The 18,934-nt window shown below is 43.7% G+C and overlaps 1 protein-coding gene across 2 annotated transcripts in view; it reads right to left on the minus strand.

Moving 5' to 3' along the window:
- Window positions 1–18,934, minus strand: part of MGMT (O-6-methylguanine-DNA methyltransferase) — a 131,143-nt gene that overhangs the window by 106,975 nt on the left and 5,234 nt on the right. The window contains exons 1-2 of one of the 2 annotated variants that reach the window (XM_066323409.1): window positions 12,827–12,844; window positions 12,546–12,685 (exon numbers count right to left, since the gene is read on the minus strand). In XM_066323409.1, the coding sequence (XP_066179506.1) occupies window positions 12,546–12,565 (20 nt within the window). In that variant the 5' untranslated portion in view covers window positions 12,566–12,685; window positions 12,827–12,844. Of the gene's footprint in view, window positions 1–12,545; window positions 12,686–12,826; window positions 12,845–18,934 lie in introns of those variants that run through there. The other variant, XM_066323408.1, reaches the window with a different exon arrangement.

Raw genomic sequence — 18,934 nt, forward strand, 5'->3', positions numbered from 1 at the left:
GCAATACCTTCAATGATCCAAATGCTAACACCAACCCAAAGCAGCCCTTCATTGCCACTCCTGTACAAGTCACAAATATTAAACAACAAAAAAGCAGCAAATCTTTAGTGCTAAAAATCCCTAAAAGTGACTGTTTGGGTGACACTGCTGTCAAAGTGTGAAATTTTACTGTACAAGCAATTTTGTAGCCTATGAAAGAATTCAATATTCTAGATCCACATCAGAGGGAAGCTCAGTCTGCCTCATCCCAGTTCTGAACACGGTGCTATCAGCAAGTAAAGAGTGTTATCAGGGTCGTGTATTTTTGTTTTCCTTCAGCTTTGTTATACCTGGGGATTGTTTTTTTGGCCACTCGACATCTTTTTACTGAGGTTTATCCCCACTTTAGACAACAGATTCCTTGTTCATTTTCAAGTCACCTGCACGCACTGGCAATCACACCTATCAGGAAGGCTTTTTTTTTGTTCCTGTCTGCTTTTGTTTTGCTGCAAGTCCTCCCAAAAAGGATTCCAAGACGTATTTCCCAGAACAGGCAGGAAGCGGGACACGCTATCCCAACCCTGAGGATATCCTCTGTTCCACACTGGGACATAAATCTCAAAGCCCAGAGGATTTCTGCATCAATGAGGAGCATCTGGACAAGCTCAGAGTCACAAGCAATATTACCCAGCCTGCAGAGAACTTCTGACCTGCAGGAGTTGAGAGGTGATCCCGACCATGACCGACAGGAAAACAGAGTGGAGGAAAATGGGGATCTGCTTTAACACAACCACAGCACCAAAGGCAGAAAAACCTCCCAAAATATTCAAGAAATCAATAAAATCCCCACGAGCAACAACAAGCATCCACCTTGGTTTGTCATCCCCTCCACCAGGAGCAGAAGAAATTAAAGCAAACCTGAAATTAAAGCAAACCAGGCTGTTTCAAAGAATTCAGGTAGAGGTGGGGAGAGCCAAGGCAGTCCACGGTGCAACGATCAGGTCAGTGTGGACTTTAGAATTCCAGAGGCACAAACAGGAGACACTTTCTGTATTCTTCAGGTGCCCATTTAAAATTAGAACAAACCCTTCTCAGATGTGAAGAATGTTCAGGAGCGTGAAGAATGACTACTTCCAAATTATTGAGGTATTACAGCTCAAACTGCCTTAATAGGAGCTGATTTATATTCATGGCCAAGTTTCACACAGCGTTTAAACTCTCCACAACTCCTCCCCCAAGTCAGATCATTGAACTTGAAGAGTTTAAAAAATAAGGCAGGCAATATTTTCCATCCTCCTTTGTCTATATATCCAGCCATCTACACACCAGGATATTTAGTGTACTTACCCAGCTGAAAGTTTTTGGTCAGCACAGTTGTATTTTATATATTAATAAAACCAAAGAACCACAGAATTGTTAAGGATGGAAAAGACCTTTAAGATCATCAAGTCCAACCATCAATCAGACGTTCAGCTTTAAACCACGTCCTCAAGTGCCAAATCCACGTGGTTTTTGAACTCTTTCAGGGATGGTGATTCCATAGTTTCCTACAGCACCCCGAACCACAGGAGCTGTGTCTGGTGACCACCAAAACCTTGGTGTCCTTCCATGCTGCTTCACACACCAATAAATGCAGAGGTCTCTTGGCCATGGGTATTCCCCAGGGAGCACCAGGAATGCTTTTGATGTTCCCCCCCAGGAGCCACCACTCTCCCAGGGAGACTTGTTCTCCAAGGACAGAACCCTGACCCTACTCCTAGGAACAATCCAGACATTTTCTATTGGAGCAGGAATTGCTATAGTAAGAGCATCTATCTTAAAGGGAACTTTCAAGGCCTTTCAGTGATTTCAAAGCCTAAAATAAAAGACTTGGGAATATCGGTTTATCACCCAGGTAAACAATAAGGATGCACAACCTGTAGATTCTAAATTTTACTAAAATAGGCAGCCCACCAGCTTGGTCCTGAAATGTATCAAGACACTTACTCACCTGAGTCCACGAATGTGGAAAAAAATTTATCTTTTTGAACATTTTTCTTCAAATCCTGGGCAGGCTATCCATTTGGAGCAGAAAGCAGTCAGCACTGTCCCAGCTAAAACTCTGTCAGCAATCACTGGACATGGTTCCTGGCCACAGGAACCACCCTGGCAGCGTGTGCCCAGCATCCCCACGATCAAATCTGTGTGTGTGTGTGTGCATTTGAAACCAGCAGCTGCACAGGAGCACCTATGAAACAATAAACTCCTGCAGCCCGGCGGGCTGTGACACTGATGGAGCATCGCCAGCAGCAGGATACTCAGAGAGGCTGTTCATCATCATCACCTGAGCACAAGCAAAACCCAACAGTGGGATGACAAAGCCAGGGGGACGGGCATCAATAAAGCACAGGAAAAACAAATGACAGGAAAACAACTGGCTGGGAACCTAAAGGACAAAGTTTCTAACTTAATCTCATTATTTCTCGCTCTGAGCTGGGAGAAGGAAAAGTCCTCTGCCACGGCCTGCAGACAATTCTGACTTCACATCTAAATCTACATGGTGATGGTAGCAACAGGAAAATAAAGCGCGATTTAAAAATCTATTAGTGCAAGTGACAATTTACATATATCAGCAGCCTACAGCAACAAGCCTCTCAAAGGTCAAAATTAACCAAACAAATCGAGAAATGCTCCAACGCTCATCTGAGCAGCTGACCACGACAGTTATCAGAAATTGGGAAGTAATCAAAAAAGTTTTTATCACCAGCAAGTGCCCATTTTAATAAGCAATGAGGTAATACTGAGTATTTACCATTTGAAGAATTTATGTGCACTGAACAGCTTTAAATTTCTGAAAAGCCAGCAGGAGTTTGTTTCTTACCCAGAATCAGTGAGAACCAGCAAAGGTGAGCTGGTGGGGTCAATCTACAAGAGATCCATCCTTGAAATTATCTTCATTTGATGGATAACCATTTTAAGGATTTTTGGGAAGTTTCATTTACGTAAGGCAAATGCTGCAGGCTCCAATGAAACCATCCCAACCCTGGATTGATGGAACAACTCCTGTTTATTCCTGGTGAAGAGGAGACAACTCCCCATCCCAGGGCGAGGCACCTCACATCAGTCTGATCAGACTCTGAACACTCTGATAGAAAATGAGAATGAGATGTGAGATGGAAACCAGCACTAAATGTTTAATATGATCAGCAATTCACAATTATTTCTTAAGTGTCTTTTCCCTGATAACTTTTTCCACTGCATGATCTTAGTGAGAGGATAATGGGAGATGCTGCTTTTGAATAAGTTATACATTTCCCCTGCTTTACTTGAACCTCACAATGCCACCATTATTAATATTTTTCCTCCACAAAACAGCAGTAGCCTTCCAAAGAAAAAGTCCTTGACCAAAATACCAGAGGATATTAAACTGAGAAGTGATCTACTGATGCAAATCATTAAATCTATTTGCATTTGCTTACTGAACCCTAGCACAGAAATTAAACTACATAGTGTGGGAAAAGAGCTGGTTTTGCATGGTTAAAAGGAGACATCTTGGAAGATCCGAGCTCTATGTCATTAATTTTCCTTCTTCCCCTCATTAACAAGTAAAATGTTTTCACTGCTTGAAAAGTTTTAATAAATAGGAAAAAGCAGGGCAGCTGACATAAGTTTTTAATGTAATATACAAGAGCTTTTAATATTTTTACATATATTAATGTAAAAGCTAAAAATAAATGTTAAAAGGTTACATTTGTGAAGAAAGAAAAATGGCATTTACAGTTACAGGGTAAGGTTTTAGAATTTAACTCTTTCCCTCCCAGCATGGGGTGCTGAGGAGCATTTGCCATCTCCCTGAAAATCCCTGGAATTGCAGAGATGAGCCATTGCAGAAGCACCTGGGGGGCTAAGGACACACATTCCCTCCCAGCTCTGAGCTCCAGGGTGATTTACTGGGCTTTGTCCTACCAAGTCTTAAATTCTTTTTATAGAAGGAATTACGGGAGGCATTTTAAGAACAGCCATAATTAGCACAAGCACTGGCAGGGTGAGACCTTTGGGTTTCACTGAAATGTGGGAGCCAAAGAGGCCAGGGAACACCAGGAATTGCTGCTGCCAACTCCAGCTGGAGCTGGGAAAAGCCATCCAGCACCAAGAAGCCAAGAGCATCCCAGGATACATCACAAGGAGTGTGACCAACAGCTCAGGGCAGAGGATTCTGCCCCTCTCTCCCTGAGAGAGTCCTGGAGAATTGTGTCCAGCTCTGGGCTCCTCAACATCAGCACCTGGAGCTGCTGCAGCAAATCCAGGAGGCCACGGAGCTGCTCCAGGGCTGGAGCCAGGCTGGGACACCTGGAGGTGCTCACCTGGAGAGGAGAAGCTCCAGGGAGAGCTCAGAGCCCCTGGCAGGACCTAAAGGGACTCCAGGAGAGCTGGAGAGGGACTGGGGACAAGGCATGGAGGGACAGGACACAGGGAATGGCTTCAAATTGGAAAAGGAGAGATTTAGACGGGAGATTGGGTAGGAATTCCTGGCTGGGAGGGTGAGGAAGGGCTGGGATGGAATTCCCAGAGCAGCTGTGGCTGCCCCTGGATCCCTGGCAGTGCCCAAGGCCAGGTTGGACACTGGGGCTTGGAGCAGCTGGGACAGTGGGAGGTGTCCCTGCCATGGCAGGGGTGACACTGGGGGGGATTTAAGATCCCTCCAACCCGAACCATCCCATGATTTCTGCTGGGCAGTGACCCCATGGCACTGACCTGATGGTTTCACACCTGGAACATGGACAATGCTGTGTGTGAACACCAAAAGCCCAGTTTCAGTGTGCAGAACACAAAGCTTTGCTGCTCAGCTGGGCTGTGTTTGTAACCCCCATGGTTGGCCAAGACTCCTAAACCAAGACATGTTATAACAGCCCAGTGATCACATTTTACAGTGCTGATATTTTAAAACAGAAAAAAAACCAAACAACCAAACCAACAAACTGTATTAGATAATATAACTTGTGCAGACACCCAGTTGAAAATGCCACAAATATGACTCTCTCTTTCTAGTGTGGAAGACGTAGAGCTGTAATAGTGCTGAAAAATGATTCCACCAAAGAGGAGGGGGAGAATTTGTCTATGCAGCATCATCTCCTTGAGAAATTTCACAGAAAATAAATCTCTTCCTGACGCCCTGCCCTGTGCTCTGCCACAGATCCAGTGCCTGGTGTGTCTTTACTAATGCCAGGAGTAATTCAGGCCAGGAGTGGAACCTTTCCACTTCTCGTGCCAGAGGTAGATTAATGCAGTGGAGCATTTTTCCATTGCAAATCCTTGCTGTAAGGATGGGAAAATGGGCTGAATAATGACATGGGTGATGTTTCTATTATGTACCAGAATTAGTGGGTGTTTTGAATATTGCAACCCTTCTTCTGGGGTTTCCTCCCTGACTTCCATGGACCTCGAGAAAGGTTTAGATGCATGGATAATGCTGGGAATAATCTGAAGCCACAGAGGTGTTTTGGGATTAAACAGAAGGGTGTGAGCACAGACACATCTGGATGTGGGCAACAGGAATCCTTCTTGCAGCTCTCCTTGAGGGGGAGAATTGAGCCACAGAAGTGTTTTATTGGCAAGGGTCTGTAACAGCAACCTGGAGAGTCTGGACTACCAAATGCAGTGATGGGAGCAACGTGCAGGGTTTGAGCATTGCAGGGGTTTGTAGAATCATGGATGGTCTGGGTTGGAAAGGACCTCAAATCCCACCCAGTGCCACCCGTGCCATGGCAGGGACACCTCCCACTGTCCCAGGCTGCTCCAAGCCCAATGTCCAACCTGGCCTTGGGCACTGCCAGGGATCCAGGGGCAGCCACAGCTGCTCTGGGAATTCCATCCCCACCCTGCCAGGGAACAATTCCTGCCCAACATCCCACCCAGCCCTGCCCTCTGGCACTGGGAAGCCATTCCCTGTGTCCTGCCCCTCCAGCCCTTGTCCCAAGACTCTCTCCATCTTTTTTCCTGTGGCTCCTTCAGGGCTCACCCCAAACTTCTCCTGTGCAGGTGAGCACCCCCAGCTCTCCCAGCAGAGCTGCTCCATCCTCGGATCATTTGTTGCCTCCTCTGGGTTCTTTCCAGCAGCTCCAGGTCCCTGCTGTGCTGGGGCAGCTCTGGGAACAGGGGCACAATTCCCTAAATCCTGCTGCCCACACTGGGATCAGCCCAGGGCACAGGGGGTCTCTGGGCTGTGAGTGAACGTGGCCAGCTCATGTCCAGCTTCCCAAAAAACCTGCATTTTTATTTTAGTTTTTTTGCACAGAGCCCTCAAAGCCTTCTCTGCCAAGATTTCAGGAGAAAACCACAACTGAGGACTTGCAAAACCCACTCCTATTTGACTCTTGCAACGCTGCCTTTGATAGATAATAGAAATGCAGCCGTGCTGTCAGGGAAAATAACACAGCTAAAGTCTCGTATTGATTACAGTGGAGTTGCTCAAGATTCACTTCAGCTTCAGTGAGAGAGGAACGTGGGCTCTGCTAATCATGCAGAATTAAATTCACCAGCCAGACCTGACAGTGAAACTTTGCCCACAAACCATTTTCAAAACCACATCTTGGAGCTGTACTACACGCCTGTCTAAACTCTAAAAAACACGCAGAGGAGTTATTTTGTTTAAGTTTTGGAAACACCACTTCAAATAAAAAGTTCTCCTAGCTTGATGCAGCATAAACAATCTGTAGCATCTCCACAAGAAACTATGAAAAACCCTAGCCCAGTTTATTTTTAATAAAAGGAGGACTATGCTATATAATAACTCTTCCTGCCACATCCATTGAATCTGCTGAAATAAAGATTGATGCCTGGATATTTGTAGAGACTTCTACCAGAGAAGGTAATATTTCTCTTTTTCTTTTCTTTTCTGTTTTTTTAAAATGCACCTTCCTGTTACTTTGAAGTAATTTGAAGTAACAGGCATCATCTCCATATTACCCAGGCATCTGCATGTTTTGTTTCCAAGACAAGTGGCAGAAAACTCAATGAGATTTGTGAGAGCTTTGTGCCACAAGTTTAAAGATATTCAGAAATTAAAGGTTTTGAAAGAGGAACATTTATGTAAGAGTGATCTTCTGGTGGCTGCTCCACACAGCCACCACTAACAGGCTCTCACTTTGCTCACCAGTATGAAAATCAATGTTTTCAGCATCAGGAGGGGTTCAAAGGCTAAAAATCACATGTGGGTTTGAACAAGCATCACCAGAAGAACCAGGTGCTCTCTGAGCCAAAGCAGTGCCTTGAAGGTTTTGGGAACAAGACACCCCAGAAGTAAAGAACAGGTGGGAGTGGGTGCTGGATTTGCCCACAGTCAGGGGTGTTTTAACACAGAATTGTGGAATTGTTAAGGTTGGAGAAGACCTCCAAGATCCTGAAATCCAACCATCAACCAGCACCAGCAACTTGTCCTCAAGCTGGAACCCACCCAGGGATGGGGACTCCAACACCTCCCTGGGCAGCCTATTCCAAAGCTTTACAATCTTTTCCTATGGAAAGTTTATTCCTGAATTCCAACCTGCACCTCCTTTGGTGACACCTGAGGCCGTTCCCTCTGCTCCTGTCCCTGTGCCCTGGGAGCACAGCCCGACCTGTCCCCTCCTGGCAGGGACTTGTGCAGAGCCACCAGGTCCCCCCTGAGCTCCTTTGCTCCAGGCTCAGCCCCTTCCCAGCTCCATCAGGAATTCTCCAGCCCCTTCCCAGCTCTCTCAGGTCCTCCTGAGGCTCTATTCCTTTTCCTGTCCTCACTCCCCATTCACAGCTCATCCCAACCCCATTAATTTCTTTACCCCAAGTACGTTTTCTGGCTCACTCAGGTTTTATCCTGTACCCCTGTAAATAGAAAATCTCTCCTGTCACACAATAGTGCAGGAAGAACTGAATGAGGAAGAGTGGAGCCCCTTCCGAGCCACACTGCCAATAATCCTCTCCTCACACAAGTCAGATGCTCATGGTAAACCAGGAATCCACTCCAGGCAGCAGAGCAGTCACACCCCTACCTCCTTCCGTGGGTTTTTACTGTGCCCCTGAGCTCCACTAAGTTTCTCAGCCTTGGCGGATGCTCAGTGGAAAAATAGGAGGAGTGGCACTCTCCCAAATGCCTCCCACTTGTGGCATCAAAGTGAGATATCACTCACAGTAAATTTTACAGTATGAGGAATGAAACAGTTAGCAAAGTTGACATTTAAACCATCACCACTGGCTATGATTAAATACCTCAGAGATGAACAGAGTGGTTCACACCTCTCCAAGTTATTGTTCTAGGTTCTTATCAGACTGGCTGCCTCTGCACACACCTGAGATTTCCCTCCCATCTCTAACAGCTGGAAACCTGCTTAAACTGGAGAGTTTCTGATCATGTTACAGTGACAGAGAGAACTGAAACCTGGAGAACCTCTTGAACTGCAGATTCCCCCTAAAAGGTTGAGGCAGATTAATAATATGGGAAGGGCCAAACTGGCTCCTTGTTCCTCCTCCTCTGGTCTCCCTCAGTAAGATGGAGGGAAATGAAACACTGAGGAAAACTGCAAACAACCTGCAGGGAACACAGAAGGCAGAGGGGATCACACTGCTTCTGGAAGAGCCCAAAGGGAAGTCTGGGTGTATTCCTACAGCACCAGGAAAAGAGCACAGCAAGTCAGGCTGCCCAACTTTCCTTCCCAAACACGCAGGAAGCATCCCAAAACTTTCCCTGCAGCCGCCCAAATTCAGGTTCACACCTACAAACACACAATTCCCCAGGAGGAGGAGCAGACCTGCAGGTGCTGTCTCCTGCAGGAGATGGCAGCTCAGTCTCTCCTGGTCCCACACCCCAGCAGCCCCAGAGAGCCAGGAGGGGCTGTCCCCAAATCATCCCCACCCAAGGATGGCAGTGACAGATCACAGCTGCCCAGCTCAGCTTTTCAGGGGGAAACTTAATGTAAGGACCCTCAAACCCCAAGGTGCAGGAATAATATTCCACACCAGGGCTACAGGCATCACCTGGGATCTGTGCTCATCTTTCATGTCACAAATTTCATGTCACACCCTCATCAGGAGGAGGATGGTGGTCATCTCCTCAAGGACCCAGCAGGATTTTCCAGCCACACACTGAAAGCTGCTTAATTTTCCTCAAAACGTGTTTTACTACAGCCCTTTTTCTAAAATCCTCCAGTTCCTCCCCTGCCACACGCTGACCAGGCAGGGAGCTGGGAAAACCAGGGTGGTTTTCCCAAGGGAAAAGGGAATTCCTGAGAGAATCTGGATTTCTGCTCCCCGCTGCCACCCCAATGCCAAGTCAAGAGCCCACATTTCTAAAGGATTTTGTGCTGTAAATATTCAGCAGAGGGAAAACCATGGTTTGTGTTACTGCACGGGGTAATTTCCTCCTGCACCTCTGGAATGAGACAAGGCTTCTCAAAACAGTCATCCTAAGGGTGGGAACACCACAGCTGAGAGCAGAACAACAAAAAAACCTAATTCTGAAACCCCAAAGCTGCTGAAGACACTTTGAAGGAAAAGAACAGTAAAAGAAAGGGAGTTTTTCTTTTGGACATGAGCCAGAAGTGTTAAATATTTGCAATATTTCAGGTAGGGATGTTGGGGGAATATTGATCAAAACTCACCATTAGATTGGCATGTACTGAAGGGAAAACTACAACAGCTAATATAGCATGAATTATATATTCATATGTATTATAATATTATATATAGTATATATATATTATATACTATCATTATATATCATATATAATAATATATATGATATATAATTTAGCTTATTTTTTATATATTTATATATATATATAAAATACATATACACAACTGATACACACTTAGGGGTTTGTTTAAAATATGAACAGTGAAGCTGAAATTCTTAGAAATAGACGAATTTGTCCAGATTAAGATGTCAAACCTTCAGGGACCTGTTTGGATCAGGCCATCCTTATCACGGAATCCTTATCACAGAATCCCAGACTGGTTTGGGGCTCTCAAATCCCACCCAGATCCACCCCTGCCATGGCAGGGACACCTCCCACTGTCCCAGGCTGCTCCAAGCCTCATCCAGTTTCAGGAATGGGATCCATACCATGGATTTCAAAAGCCAGGATAAAGATTCCTCCTCTCCAAAAGAAACCATCCCCCTGTGACGTGTCTGGACTTTTAAAGCCCAGCAGTTTCCCGAGGAGCAGAATAACCTCAGGTTATTACAATTAGTTTCATCTCATTAATAGATCAATTTCTTTCAAGCATACTGAAACTGGGTTTTTACTTTGTTGCTTCTCCTTTTAGGCTCCATTATAGTCTGTGTTCTTAAGTTTTAAGGAGAGCCATCAGTGAGGAGGTTGTAATCTCAGGTGATTAATTGCACAGCATTTTACAAGCTGTAAAACAGAGCGGGATCTCCACAAAGCGATTATGCCATTAACCAGAGGCTCTTATCAGATTTTTCTACAACCACCAGGTTTGTCTGACAGATTGCAAGTCTTAAGTATTTATATATTTCAAAGGTTTACTTATTTTTGTTGTTAAAAAAACCCCTAAAATCTCTATTGATTGTTGCATGCAATTCCACATGAGAAGTCCCGAGCACCGTGGAGCAGAATACCAATATTTATTACCAGACTCGTGCTCATTATGGTTCTCTCTGACAGGGGTCCATTAAAATCAATTTTTATGTTTCTTATGGTTTGTTTTTTGTTTTTTTTTTTTTCTCCACCCAATGTTCTTGCCACGGTGTTTATTAGCCAGTTAGGAGAAACACCAGGCACTGCTTTGTTTTTATTTTATTCTGTCGAAAATAATGAGGCCAGATTTAACAACTATTCACTGGCGATGAGTAGAAGAGATTAAATGTTATACTTCAGCACAAACATTTACAGATGGCTTTAAAATTTTTAGAACTTTATCAGTGCTAAAGACAAAAGGAAGTCCCACTTTCCTTCTGCAGATTTAAATTCTTAAAGTAATCATAAAAATACTCTTCTTGCCTTTAACTTCGAGTTATTTCTGAGTGATAGACCCTCTAATGTAGCAATTTTTGCACATAAATCATGCAGCCTGTGAGGTTAAGAGCTACCAAGATGCCATTAATGCCTCAAGATGAAGTCAGCTCACCACTGAGAAAAGCGAAGCTCTAGAACAGGTGAAAAATAAAATTTAGGAGAAGGATATAAACTGTCCAACTTCTGCTGAAGAACAAGATCATGAAAACCTTCAACCAATGAACAAGGCCACGCTACAGGTGAGCAAACCAGATGTCCCGGTAAAACACAACCAGATTTTTTTACCAGATGTTCTGGTAAAAGAGCAGCAGCCATCCCTTCACATGGCTCTGAGAGCCCCCAGGTCTTTTTCCTACTCTTATTCCACTCACTGACATTTGCCCTCCACAGGGTGAAGACACTCATCCCCTGGGTTGTTCTTCAGGCAGATTTTGCTCTGCAGCAAAGCCAAGTTCCAACTTTATCCTAAATACCCATTTATTTCCATTCCTCATGAGCTGAAATCCAACACTTAAACCAGATCTGAAGAAAGTGAAGCACTTACTTCCATATCACTGGAGCTGGCAAAACTGTGAAATCCAGAGGCTTCAGAGTTTTCATTTGGGAGGCAAAGTCATATTTCAACCAGAACACACAATATTATGCTCCATATTCCTGATTAATTTTACACCCATTTCAGTTACAAGGAGAATAAAATAGGAAAACAGGCATCTTACAAATCCATGGAGAATTTCAGAAGCAAACACAGGATGAGGAAAAGACAATGTTGAGAAAAGAAGCCAAACCTGTCTGGGGCTTGTCAGTGGGAGCATCAATGCAGTAGACTGTGGAAAAGTGGAATTTAATTACCAAACGCAGTTGAAAGTCTTAGAGGAGTCTGAGAAAGCCTAAGAAGTCTGTGAATCACAATTTCGTATAGAAATTTGGCATCTAATTCTGAATGAATGCAAGGTTCCTTCTAAAAATGTCCCTGAACACTTCCTCACAAACAAGGAAGAAAAAATTCCAAGATCTGGGCAGGACAGATGGACTCCAGCAGACTGAACAGAGTTTACAACAAAGAGGAAAATGCACTGATGCCTCCTCAGCCAGGCCTGGATTTCAGACATCACCTCCACTGCCACGTGGGATCTGTTCCAAACTCCAGAAGACATTGCAGCTCTGGACAAACAACTAAAGCTCTCAGGAGTACTACACAGTAATTAAAACAATCACTCAGCCCTGCTTCTACCTGTTGGTGCATAGATCTATACATAAAAATATCAAAATAGATGGAGGTCTGCAAGATTTGTGAGGTGTGCAAGGAGATTTTACCCTCAGCGACATTCATGCGTGTGCCAAAAATTAAGGGAGGCAGGAGATTCTTTCAAAACTTCCATTAAAACCACCTCCAGTTTAAAATGTTTGATGATATTTTTTTGAGGCAGCAGAGGAATTGATGTATTTTGGAGTCCTTAAGGGCACGAGAGCCTCCTCCCAGTTACAAGCAGCAAAAAACAAGTGTGCTCTCAGATCCTCTGGGCAATCTCTTTCCTCCAGCACGAACACAGGCACGGGATCAATAGGACATGAACTCACCCACTTGGCAGCACGCTCATTTTGGGAAGTTTTATTTCATGTACGCCCGTCTCGCACCCCGAGATCTCGATCTTCCCCACGGGGCTCAGCAGAACCACGTGCTGCTCCTTGCACGGAGATCCTCCCTGCTTGGAATTCACCTGTTCAAGGAAATAAAATCCTCTTTAACTGCAGGAATTTTCACCAAGGGCCAGATTTGAGTAGTTTTCGAAAGCAATTTGAAAAAAAAAAAAAAGGCAAGGAAATAGGGAATTTCAAGTTTCCTCAATGACAGCATTCACTTTCAAAATTCCAACTTAAAATGATCCATCCTCAGAAATCAGCACTTAAATCAAAGTCTCAAGAAAAAAAAACACCATTAACTAGCAGCATAGTGATCTTCATAAAAATGTGAAACAGCAGCAGTTTCATGGCTGGTTTATCAGCTAAAATCTGATGTGTTGTGACACTTATTTAAAACAGGATTGTTGTGACAACAAAGTAGATTCAGTGGTTTAGAGCAGCAGTGTTATGCAAATAACAGCTGGAACACAAATAGAATATGTCTGCTGGAAAAGAAAACATATGAAAGAATCAATCATTCCTTAGGAAAAGAAGCATATTTTTATTCCCATTGTTACCAGTCTGGTTTTACGATTACTGATAGGATGCAGTTGGAAACAGCTGCCAAGTATTTCTCAATATTGGACAAGACCAACAATAACAGACTTGTCAAATTCATCTTGGCTAAAAAAACCAGCCCAGTCTGGCTGTGTGAGTTGTATTTACAGTTTGGTTTGTACCATCCCTGCAGGAGAACAGGACAGAACATCACCAGTGTGTCCACCACAGTCACCCAGACACCAAACCTTGTGTCCAGACCAGGGCAAAAATCCTGGGCTCTAAAGAGCTCAGCTCGTGTGAAACTGGGAAAAAAAGTGAACAGCTGAGAAACTGTGAGGCAGCACAAGGTAACTCCATCAGAATAAAAGGCTCCTACAACTGTTTGGGATGGAAGGGACCTTAAAAAACACTTATTTCCACACCTCCCACTGTCCCAGGTTGCTCCAACCCCAGTGTCCAGCCTGGGCTTGGGCACTGCCAGGGATCTGCTCTGGGCACCCTGTGCCAGCCCTGTCCACCCTCACAGGGAACAATTCCTGCCCAAAATCCAATCTAAAACTACCCATGCTCAGCTTAAAGCCATGCCTTGTGTCCTGTCCCTCCAGGTGCAGGACCTTGCACTTCACTATTGAAATTTTTGAGGTTTCCTGCCACGTTGAGAAACCAACATATTTCTAGGATTTATTTTATTTACTTCCCTGTGTTCAAGGCTGGATGGAGCTTGGAGCAACCTGGTGCAGTGTAAGGTGTTCCTACCCATGGCAGGGGATGGGATGAAATGAGATTGAAGGTCCATTCCAACTCAAACCATTCTGCGATTCCATGAATGACACAGCAGGGGGTGCATGACTTAGAGCTGCCCACTGCTCACAGCTGTACAGTAATTAGTTGTTTTCCAAATAAGAGAATCTTTTAAAATCCCATTATTAAGTGCTGTGGAATGAAGTCACGTCTGTGAGTAACATAATCAGTGTGAGAGAGCAGAAAAACCATCAAGCTGACAGTTTTGCATAACTAGAGCAAAAGCAAACCTAAAGCCCAGAATTTTGGGAAGCTCTTACTCAATTCCTCCACTACAGACATGCAGCAATCAGAGCAACCTCACTCAGCCTGGACAAGCCCAGGAACTGCAGGTTTATTTACTCTGACTGCAACACCAATTGCTAAATAATCAAATGTTTGGTGGCACCACAAAGAATCTCCTTTCCAACCAACTTTTCCCATGTTCCTTCTCCCTTCTCAAGGACATGGGAGAACTTCCTTGGAGCAGCACATCACTGCAGAAGGCAGCAAACAAGCAGTAAAAGTTTACATATGGGGCAAACCAGCACACATTCCTCATGTTTATTGGTGTGACAGCCCTGAACCAGATGCACTGAACCTCACACCACGTGCTCCACAACAACTCCGGGATCAGCTTTTCCATCAGAACAAAATCCAGGATGCAGGGAGCAGCAGGGAACTATCGATAACCCTCTGAGATCTCTCCAAGTTGAACTAAGCTTCACAGATGAAACCTTGAGTGACTGCAGCTCCTATTTGCAGCCTTGTTTATCGTATTCATGGGGCAGCAATATTTAGGAGGTTTGTTTTTGGAAAAGAACGAAGCTGCAGGACATCAATCCACATCCATGTGCACTTGGGAGGCTCCAGGATGAAGGTCACTGACAGATGTACAATGCAGATTGTCCAGATGCTAATTCTGTTATTTAGGGTGGATAGGAGGAGAAATTTCCTTCCAAAAGGGTTGTCAAGTGTGGAGGCATTGGAACAGGCTGACAATGGAAGTGGTGGAGACACCAACCCTGGAAGTGTCCCAAGAACAAGGACATGGTTTAGTGGTGACCATGGTGCTGGTGCTGGCTGGACACCTCCCCATCCCTGGAAATGTCCAAGGCCAGGCTGGACATTGGGCTTGGAGCAGCCTGGGACAGTGGGAGGTGTCCCTGCCATGGCAGGGGTGGCACTGCGTGGGATTTGAGGTCCCTTCCCAACAAACCCATTTGTGATTTATGAAAACTGGAAGAATTCTGATCAGGTCCTGCATCATCTCCACCTTCATTCTCCCCTTCCACTGCAATACCTGCAGATCTATGTCAAAACACCTTGTAATTTTGGTATTAGGTAGAAAAAAAAGATGATTTTTAGAGAGGAAACATCTCTTGCCATCCTCTGGAGGTTTCCCAAAGGAATAAAACCACAGGTGCAAAATTTGTAACTTTACCTTTACCAGACTGCTAAATACAGCAAACTAGGAGATTATAATTTTATTTAAATTTGAATTAAGCAGCTTTCATACAACAGTAATAATTCAAATAATTCCATGTTCTGTTGCTCCTAACACCCCAAAAAGGTCCACTGGACATTGGTCTGATATCCTAGAACCCAATCCATATCTGTAATGATGAACAGAAAAATAAAAAAAAGACTTTTTAAATTTTATTTTTATATTTATTTATTATTTATTTTATCTTTCTTTATTTTATATTTATTATTTTTTTTAAATTCCTTTTTTTTTTCTCAAGATTTCTCTGAGAAATCTTGAGAATCAACAAGGCTTAAAAAAAAAAAAAAATCAGTAGTAAAGCATTTCCATGCTCCATGTTCTCCCAGGCAACAATTTGTGTTTTCCAGAAAAGTCCAGAGAGCAAACCCTGTTTTCCCTTTCAGTATTATGGAGAACTGAATCCTTCCCATCAGAGCCCTATCTCTGATGGATCTCCCCTCCACAGGTTTTTCCATTTCCTTCACTCTGCTTTTACAACATAAACCCACTACACCAATATCAAAATATTAACAATAATCCCCTCTGCATCTGATTTAACAAGGGATTTCCATTAGGCTACAGCATGGAAAGTCCTCACAATTTTTTTTTTCCCCCTCAAATATTTCTGAGAATCAAGGCAAAAATAACATATTCAGCTGGCAAATGGAATGAGGCCTCACACATCCTGCAATCGGATTTTTTTAAACCAAGAGAGTCCTGCATTAATCAGGGAGATGTCCCAGTTCCTCTAAATGGGGTCTCTTGATCCTTTTCAGATTAACAAAGTGCTAATTGAGCCACGTGTCATGGAAATACAACCAACAGCAGGAACTTCCATTGCAATTCTTTCTCCTATTTCCCTTGCCTTTTCTCAGACCCCAAAATGGTCCAATTTCCACCATTTCTAGCCAAGCCACTGCTGCACCTCTGGAAATGCCCTGTTTAGTTCTTCCACACCACAAAAGTCACCTCTGTGAAACTGGAAAACCCACCCAGGTGCCACAGGAGGTTTTCCACACAACCTTGCTCCCATGCTGGGCTAGGAGGGAACCACACATCACCTTCAAACACTAAAAATTACTGTCAGAGGACCCCAAACTGCACCAATCTTAGGAATTCTGACCCATAAAATCTGAATTTCTGAATGCATTAATCCAATAGAATCAGCACCTGCAGGTGATGCCATTGGAGGGGTTGATATTCACCCCACCAGAGGTGTGACCAAGCACCACCTTCTTCATTTACTTCCCATTCTCCATAAATTTATCCTGAAAACTTCATCACTTCCCATTCTCCATAAATTTATCCTAAAAACTCCATCCAAGTCCTGACATTTGCATGGAGAAATAAGCTAAAATTCACAGACACCTGCCCTGTTTTGATGGTGCCATAGAGTATCACCAAAAAAGCAATTCCAGACATTAGCTGAGTGTGAGGATGATCAATAAATGCCAGGGAAGCTGCTTCTCCATCCTAATTACAGGAAAAATACTCCAGTCCTGAACTCTAAGAGAGTCTTTCTTGTGAGTATCTCAAACCTGCTTGCTATTGATTCAAGCCCTGTATTAAAATTCAATCAAACTTCAAATATTGGATTTAAATTTAGAGGGGAGTTTGGCAATTTGCTCCTTCATTTCAGTCACCCATCCTGATGCAGTAAGTCTGCATCCTCCTCCTAACAAAATCCTGATCAAATCCCATCAGCCAAAGCCAAAATCCATCATAAACCAAAGTTTGCAAAACAATTTTGTGTCAAAAAGCTTCTGCCACGGACGAGGCTGCCCATGCCAGTGGGCCACCCATCCAAGGATTTCACTGAATTACAGCTCTCTCAACATCTCCTTAATAGTTTAAAACTTCCTGTATTTGTTTTACGGGGTTCTGCCTGTTTATTTCAAAGGAAACAATCCATTGTACGTTAAGAATATGGGAAAAGATATTAATAGTAAAGGTAATGTATTTCTGCACATATAGTGCAGGGTGGAGGGTGATTTTCCAACCTTATGGGGTTTGTCTTAAGAGGAAAAAGCCATTTTTTAGTGTTTCAAAGCAGAGAAAGATTTAAGGGCTGTGAATAGAAGACAGGATCCATGCAATCAGAACAATCTAAAAATCTACTCCCATTAGTATCTTGATTAATCATCTATATTTTCACCTTACAAAAGCTACTGTTCCAACAGAACAAAGAGTTCATGCACTACAAATAATTTTACTGCTGGGAAGAATGAAGAAAAGAGTTTGTTGGATGTTTTATACTAAAAGTAGCTTAATACATTGGAATATTAATATCATTTTGCTATGCTGGAATAAAAGTGCGAGAGAATGAGAAACATTTAATTCTCAGTCTTTTTTGCCTATTATGAAATGTCTGATTTCTTTCCAAGCTAAGAATACAAACTTTTCTAAAAGCTGCTTCCTCCTCTGGAAAAAAAAAGTGTCCAGAGATTTCCAACTAAATAGAATGGTGTGAACTCTGAAGAAATATGAAGCTGTGGCTGCCCCTGGATCCCTGGCAGTGCCCAAGGCCAGGCTGGACATTGGGGTTGGAGCAGCCTGGGACAGTGGGAGGTGTCCCTGCCCATGGCAGGGGTGGCACTGGATGAGTTTTAAGGTATTTTCCAACCCAAACCACTCCTTGTCCAAAAAACCATGGGATGGCTGCTGCCCTCTGCAACCCACAGGGAACTCTGACCAACATCCCTCGTTATTTAATGGAGAAATCATTTCTGAACCAGGTAATGCACAATTCCAGTATCACTACACTCAAACTTCACTCACAGCATCCCCCAAAAATATGGAAAACTGTCAGTCCAAAGAAAGCCAAATGTTTTTAAATTAAGGCAAAATCTAATCTTTGAGGAAAAGAAAGTATTGCAGTCATTGCTTAAACCCAAGCAATGGTTAAACTCATTGTATTAAACCCAAGAATAAAGTCTTGAAACAGAACAATCCTCTCAGCATCTAATCTGATGTAATTCTGTCAAAACATCTGCTAAAAAGTACAATAACTTTAAAAATTACCTTTTCATGTTCTAAAATACAAGTCTTTTATATCCTGCAGCAGGTTCCTGTGAACCAAACAACCCCTGACCTGGACACGAGACACCTCTTCCCCCTCCACAATCCCTGTCTCTGCTGGGTGCATTTCTCCTTCCTACAGCATCCAAAACAAACTTTCAGCTTTCCAGAAAAAAAAAAGGCACTGGAGATGCAGGTCCATGGAATTCTCTCCTTGCTACAGGAACAATAAACACCTCCCCAGCTGAGCCTCTCAAACAAAAGCTGCACCGAAACCCTGCAGTGCTCTCCTGGTGTCTCACTGCCTTTCTGAGTAAATCTAACCCTGGTCAAGCCAAACCTGTAACTTCAGAGGGTATGAAAACAAAACCTCCTCATTTCCTGGCGCGGGGAGGCTTGGAAAGGAAATGTCAGACAGACTGGAAGCAAATCCAGGGTTAGTTTGGGGTGATGCAATTTCTTTATCTTCCCAAGAGCTAATCCCACAAAAATGTGAAGGTAC

The sequence above is a fragment of the Sylvia atricapilla genome, chromosome 8, assembly GCF_009819655.1.
Source record: "Sylvia atricapilla isolate bSylAtr1 chromosome 8, bSylAtr1.pri, whole genome shotgun sequence".
In the NCBI taxonomy this organism is placed as follows: Eukaryota; Metazoa; Chordata; class Aves; order Passeriformes; family Sylviidae; genus Sylvia; species Sylvia atricapilla.